A 7,126-nucleotide genomic window follows, 5' to 3' on the forward strand; every position below is an offset into this window, starting at 1 on the left:
CAACTACCATTTAAACACTAAGAAATGTTGAAAAAGCTGTTAATTGTATCTCCATATATTCTTTAAACATATGCAGAGAGACAGCTGAAAAAACAGGTTTGACGAAGTTTTATCCTCATCATCAGTCATTTACTGATTGGCAAATCTTTCCTTCAATTTGCTTTCTCTTAAAAAGAAAATTACTGAAAATTTCCTTTATCAGATAATTGTCCATTACTCGTCTTTTAAGATTATATCCTTCCAAACAGTACATGAGGATGCATTTAGACATAATTCCTAAAAAAAAAAGAAATTAAAATAAAGCATTTAATTAGCAGTCCAATCTACAAAGTACTTTGAAGTGGAATATGGGGAAACCCATATGATCATCTTTATGGGCTCAGAGAGCAACAGACCCATTAATTAATGGGAGAATGGCAGAAAATTAAAATCAGATGGATGAAGCAGTTGTTGCCTGTAACCCATCACAAAGGTACAAAGCAGCCTCTCACAACACTGATTACACATCATACAGATTTGTATTTCCTGATCAGGTAAATGACAAATTCCACTTTAAGCATCAAGCAGAGTCACAAATGGATTTTGCAAAAGCGTAAGTCCAAAATACCTGAGAAAGATTCTTTTCTTTGACACCTCAAGTAACTTTGAGACTCTAAGTAGAAATACTGGAGAAGATTCTAAGGTAGTCTCCATCACAACATCCACAAGGACTGTATGTGGACAAATTACAAACAGTGTAATCACAAAAATAATCCAACTGGTGTCACACAATTTCGTAGAATCATGCTATAAATGCACATTCTCAAAGGTATTCAGAACATGATATGTTTCTGAACAAAATCAGTCCAAGACAAAAGTTAGTGTCCATTCATTTCAATGTAGCAATATTTGCTTAGGGATAACCATGTAGTTTCAGCCATCCAAATTTAATCCACATCACAGATTCAGAGCCCTTAGGAGAACACCTATCAAAACTCCTTTGAATCCCCACTTCTGCATATAGCTGTTTTTACTGACATACACATGGCTAAGTTTTATTCCCAGTCTTCACTATCAGCACACAAACTAACAGGCTGATGGCACGACAACAGAGACCTGAAAACCTCCTGGAGCGTTCACACAGAGATTTTCCTGCAAGTCCATTTCCCCAGGAGTTTGCACCGTTCTAATCTGAACTGACAGAGTCCTCCCTCCAGTCACGCAATCCCATATTCAGAAAGGCAATTATTCTTATTGCACTTAGCTCAAACTGTAAATGAAATCACAGCTGAAGTACTGACTGCATGGTTGAAGTAGTCAGGACACTTGTTCTAAGCACCTGTGAAACAGAAATTTTGAGTACTAATCCTCCCCCTCCATAATTGCTCTTCAAAAACACATTTGAGATATAAAAGGTATGGCTTATTACAGGAATGGCTCTATAGTTTCTACAAAGCCATTTCAAATCAGTGCTTGATCTGCCTCATAAACACTATGCCAGAACTGAGGTTTTTCCTAGTACTGAGCATGAAAACTTGACTATGAAGGGTAAATCTTCTCTGCAAGGCAAATCTCCCTAGAAAATGAACAAGAAAAAAAAAAAAAAAAGAAAAAAAGAAAAAAATCTGCTTTGTGGCTTCATATGCCATATATGCAGTGCATAATTAATAAAAGCTGCCATATATGTAATCCATTATTAATAAAAGCTTTCAATTATAAGAGACAAAATTAGGTACCTCTTCGTGGTTAAGAGTAGTAATTACATTTGACTTCAAAGGAAATAGCATCATAATAGCATTTCCAAAACATCTTTTTCAAGTCCTTTTTACCTTTCAAGAAAGGTAATAGGTTGAGATTAAGAACAGAAACTGGACATTCAGTATTTGCCAAAACATACGTTTCTTGAATTTCTGCAGTAATAAAGTTATCTTGATATTTTTGTTCCAGAAGTAGTTCTGAAAAACAGTCTATAATCTACAAGCACACTTAGACATTTTGCCGCTTAATATTTATATAACTACCACATAACACCAAGCTATGATATGGAAATGCCTTTTCTCTGTGAAGCTCTGACTTCAGTTTCAACCTCTGAAGACAGACAAACTTGACATACTGGTAGAGTTTCACATTTATGCAGATTTGATTATGTCCTTGTCTTCTTGATTTAAATTTACAGAACATACTGGGTAACCAGCTGAACAGCAATCAAATCCAATGAAAACCAAATTTACTGTTTCCTTCGGCCTACCAAGGAGAACACAGGAAAACAAAGGAACAGAAAAAGAAGAGTATAAAAAGAATTAAGGCAAACGTTTTGAGTGCTGCAGCTTGATACCAAATATTGAGAACTTTTTTGTGGGCTACACAGCAGGAGTTCCTAGTTCCAAACAGTCATAAATGTGCAAGTCCAGAAAAGAGTAAATTTCCAGTCTTCCTCTAGCAGTGGCTCCTCCAACACAAAGATAAAAATCCAGGGGGAATCCCTCAAGAAATTAGTTGTAGTTGATTTTGTCAGCTAAGGTACCCTTGTGTCAACTATTGCTGCATTTCTATTACCTCCCTGTACCAAACACAAATAATTTTAATCCATTTAAACCTTTAAATTCACGCTCTAGTTTTGTTCTGCTTGTTTGTTCTGTTTTGTAGAATCGCACTATATACACAGATTTTCAGACATTTATAGTACAGCACATTTTTTGAAAAATAAGGCGGAGAAAAATGTTTGATCTCTACAAACCATTTGTTCTTCAGTCTCAAGAACAATTAGTTTAAGTTTTGAGAGACATGCAAGTAATTTCTTCATCCTGAAAAAAAATGGAGTTGACAGAGGAGATACCAGTACCTAGTGTATTTTAAGTTCATCATTATACACTTTCAGTGCTTCACCTATATGTTCTTCTGCATTTTTAAGAATGCAAATCTGATTTTCACCATATAGAAGTTACTCTGTATTTACAATCTTGCTTTTCAGAAGCTTTACAAAGAATGAGAATGTCCCACTCTGCATCAAAATTCTAGTGTGAAAGCTGTTCTGGAAAAGCTCAGGGGAACAGCTGGACTCAAGCCCTATCACATTCACACCAAGTCACCCAAAATACATAGTTCAAGTATGATGCGAAATTTTAACACTTCTTGTGTTGTCCTAAAAGACATGAGGTTTTAAAACAAAAAACCAAACCAACCCAACCCAACTCAAAACAAAACAAAAAAAAAAAAGAAAAGAAAAGAAAAAAGGAAAAGCAGAAATCTACGGAGAACATGGTTCACCTTTCTAAAAAGATTCTTAGAAAGAATGCAAGTGGATGTTGTGGCTATTGTCTAAACTAGCTTAAGGGAGAACTCCTTTGTGTCACAATTCCACCTGGTTGTGTCCTACTTAACCTATCCCACTTATGTGCATTTCTAATTCAGCAGAAAGACTACCAGAATTACCAGCTGATAACAATTTACATTAAATTAATGCAGTTATTCTGACTTCCAATGATGAAACAGCTGAAGTACTGTCAATGTGTAGCCTTCTGCTGGGATTCAGATCAATATTGTCACAGTGCCAAGACCAGTAGTATTTTTCTACACCTACCTAAAAATAGTTGCCATGCTTCACTGAAAACCTGACTTTTATTTTCAACTTTCCACATCTGCTAGCCCCATGTTATCCCTCATTTTAACTAGGATGACTAAATATTCCAGTCTGTTGTCAAAATAAGCAAGCAGTAAGCTAATAGTCCTGATTTTTAAGAACATTGATATTCCCTGTACTAAAAGATCTGGTGTTAATTGTTCAAAATTATTCTACAAAGCTATGAAAAACTAAGAAGGAAAGAACAACTTGAATAAGACTAACCCCTATAAGACAGAGCAATTCAAGTATAAGCATGCATTGAATAAAATTCTTGAAAAATTTTAAAATAATAATAAAAATGGTGGTAACAGCTTAATAGCTGTCAAATGAGACTAAGAAGCTGCCCAATATAAGAATCTGCACAGCAGATGGTATAATTTCTGAGACGTCCCCTGTGCAATTACAGCACCAAGGCTGCTTTGCAGATTCTACATCTGCTGAGTTTAGACTGCTAAAGGTATCTCATTGGGAATGTCAAAATGGACCACAAAGAAAACCTCCATGCCTGGAGTTTGGAAAATATTTACTTATAGAACAAGCAAATCATTAAGAATGAAAATCATCTCCAAGACTGAGTCTAGCTTATGTCCAAACACCACCATATGGTCAATTATATCACAGCTCTAAGTGCCACATCCAGTAGTTTCCTGAACCTCCAGGCATGGTGACTCTGCCATCACCCTGGGAAGGCCATTCCAATGCTTTACAACCCTTTAAGTGAAGAAATTGTTCCTGATGTCCAAAAAAACCCTGAACCTCCCCTAGTGCAGTTTATAAGCATTTGGCTAGTTGTTCTTCAGTCTGTAATCTACCTTAAATTTAGAGTATGAGATAAATCCATTTTATTCAACCGACTTAAGATATTGCATCTTCTCTGGCAGAATATTAACGTGACATGTCACCAAAACACATAACAATCGCTCCACCAATGCTTCACCATCCACAGCCTCATTCACTGAGGTTTACTCCTCCTTGTAGCAACAGACAAAAACCTTTGCAAAGCAAATCCAAACTGATTCTACACAGAAGCATACTACAATCATACATAATCTATCGATATTTTTATTCCACCTCACAGTTTTGTTTTCAAGGTTGCTTTGTTTGGGTTCAGAACACACAGGCTAGAATTGGGAAGGAACAGAAGGCAATGTGCAGAGGAAGAAAGAGCGCATGAACAAGCCTTCATGCAAAGGAAGAAAAGTTGCAACACCACAGGAATATAGTTCTTTCCTTTGTGAGGCTGAGCGCTCCCTCCACCTCCCCAGAACCTGATACAGAAAACCTAATATCATTACACACACGTAAATATACACATGAACTGATCGTCTGCCTTAAAACACTGTGCACTTCCTCATGTGGGAAAGACCAGCAACTGTGCCTTCCTGCTACATCTATCATCGTAACTATCACTGAGAAGCAGGAAGGCATCAGACAATTAAGTTGTAATCGAAAACATGGCTCAAACCAATCATCTTTCCAAACATGCCGTGCCTGTCCCTACACACTCCCCCTTACATGCCTTGTCATCTTCCTTTCACAAACATCTGATGCATCTCTGCCCTGCCACCCGTGGCATACACACACTGTGTCACATCCCCACAGAGCAAACCACAGCCGCTCTTCCTCCTCTGCTGCAACCCTCCACACACATCTGCTCCGTTTCGTGCCGTCCCCGCAGACAGGTGAAACAAACCCTGTGCCCGCCACACTCACCCCACAAATCGATGATAAATGCACCCACGCACACACATCACAGCAATGCATGCTCATGCACACAAGCCACTGCTGCTCTGTACACACAAAATGCCATACCCTGTGTCTGCTACGTACATACAGGACTACGGATAATCCTTGCCACACCCATAGCATACATGCCTTTAAAAATATCCAGAGATTATGCCACACCCGATATTCACTATATATACACACAGGCACAAGCCCATACCAGACAGCAGCAGGCAGACACAACTACATACATACGTTGCTATGTCATGGCCCTGCACACAATGTCACATCTCTGCTACAACACAAACACACCATACCCGAAGCCGAAATCACAGCAGACACACACAGAGCCATAGCATTACGCTCACGTCCTGTTGTATATCTGCTATCTACACACATCCCAGGCCACACCCTGGCTCACGGCACATGCATAAGGATACAGCACAGCGCCCAAACCCAGCATCCCGTGCATCCACACGGTGACACCCCATCCCTGCCCTGTGCACCGACACACGCCCTGGCTTTTCCCTCTCGACTTTATAAGGGGAACTACACACCTCCATCATTCCCCAGCCGCCTCACACACCCATATAAACACACCATCCCTCCTGTGTTATCCGGGCGGACAACACACCTGACCCGCGTCACACGCCAGGCAGAGCCGTGCCATGGCTGCTCCGGCGTTACACGGGAGGAGGAGGCAAGGGGCCCGCCACACCTCACCACAGACACGCAGGCATGTGCTACAGCGAGGGGCAGCGCGGCCCCGCCTGCTCCGGGCAGGCACGCAGACAGACACAGGGGCAGACAGACACTCGCTTTTCCCTTCGTCTACAGCGTGGGTGGGCGCAGCCCCGCGCCGGGCCGCACGCCCAACCCGACATCGGCGCCGCCCGCGCCCCGCGCTCGCCCACAGACCCTCGCCTGGGGCTGAGCCGCCCGGCCCCGGGGCCGCTCCGCACGGCCCGGCCGGCACTCTCCCCCCGCCCCGGGCGGCTGGGCCGGCCCGCCGCGGCCGGGCGGCGAGGCCGCGCCGCGGGCTCCTCACCATGGCAGAGGCGCGGCGGCGGCGATCCCGGTTGTCCCGGCGACGAGGAGCCCCGAGGAGGGCGCCAGGTGCCCCCGCCGCCGCTGCCGCCGGAGCCGGGGCGGGGCCGCCGCGCGCCCGCGTGACCGGCACCGCCCCTGCGCCGTGGGGCCGCCCGCCCCGCGCCGCCTCCCGGGGACAGGCGCCGGCGGGAGCGGCCCCTGGGAGCGGGACACGGGCCGGGGAGCGGGACACGGGCCGGGGAGCGGAACGGGACACGGGCCGGGGAGCGGGACACGGGCCGGGGAGCGGCCCCGCGGAGCGGGACACGGGCCGGGGAGCGGAACACGGGCCGCCCGCCCGGGGTTTGCGGGGTGCTGCCGGCGCTGTAGCCCGCGCCTCCCGTCTGCAGCCCGGCGTTGGATCTGTATTGGGCGCAATAACCACCTGGAGACACAGAATCGCGGTATCGTCAAGGCTGGAAGGGACCTTAAAGATCATCAGGTCCAACCATCAACCCGGCACTACCACTGGAACCCCTAAAACACTTAACTACATCACCCAGCGCCAGATCCAGACACCTCTTAGACACCTCCAGGGATGGGCACTCCTCCACCTCCTTGGGCAGCCTATTCCAATGCCTGACCACATTCACAGTGAATTTTTTATTTTCTGATATCTAATCCAAATCTCGCTGGTCTCAGCTTCAGGCCATTACACCTGGTCGTGTCACTGCAAGGAGGCAGCAGAGGCCAGCTCCCACCTGGGTACAA

At 44.3% G+C, this 7,126-nt stretch overlaps 1 protein-coding gene across 1 annotated transcript in view; it reads right to left on the reverse strand.

Annotated features, from left to right (window-relative positions):
- FBXL2 (F-box and leucine rich repeat protein 2) overlaps window positions 1-6,475 on the reverse strand; it is a 411,994-nt gene extending 405,519 nt beyond the window's left edge. Inside the window, exon 1 of the mRNA XM_066322431.1 lies at window positions 6,375-6,475. Coding sequence (XP_066178528.1) covers window positions 6,375-6,377 — 3 coding nt within the window. The 5' untranslated portion in view covers window positions 6,378-6,475. The remainder of the gene's footprint in view (window positions 1-6,374) is intronic.
- Between the last annotated feature and the right edge of the window lie 651 nt (window positions 6,476-7,126).

The sequence above is a fragment of the Sylvia atricapilla genome, chromosome 1, assembly GCF_009819655.1.
Source record: "Sylvia atricapilla isolate bSylAtr1 chromosome 1, bSylAtr1.pri, whole genome shotgun sequence".
In the NCBI taxonomy this organism is placed as follows: domain Eukaryota; kingdom Metazoa; phylum Chordata; class Aves; order Passeriformes; family Sylviidae; genus Sylvia; species Sylvia atricapilla.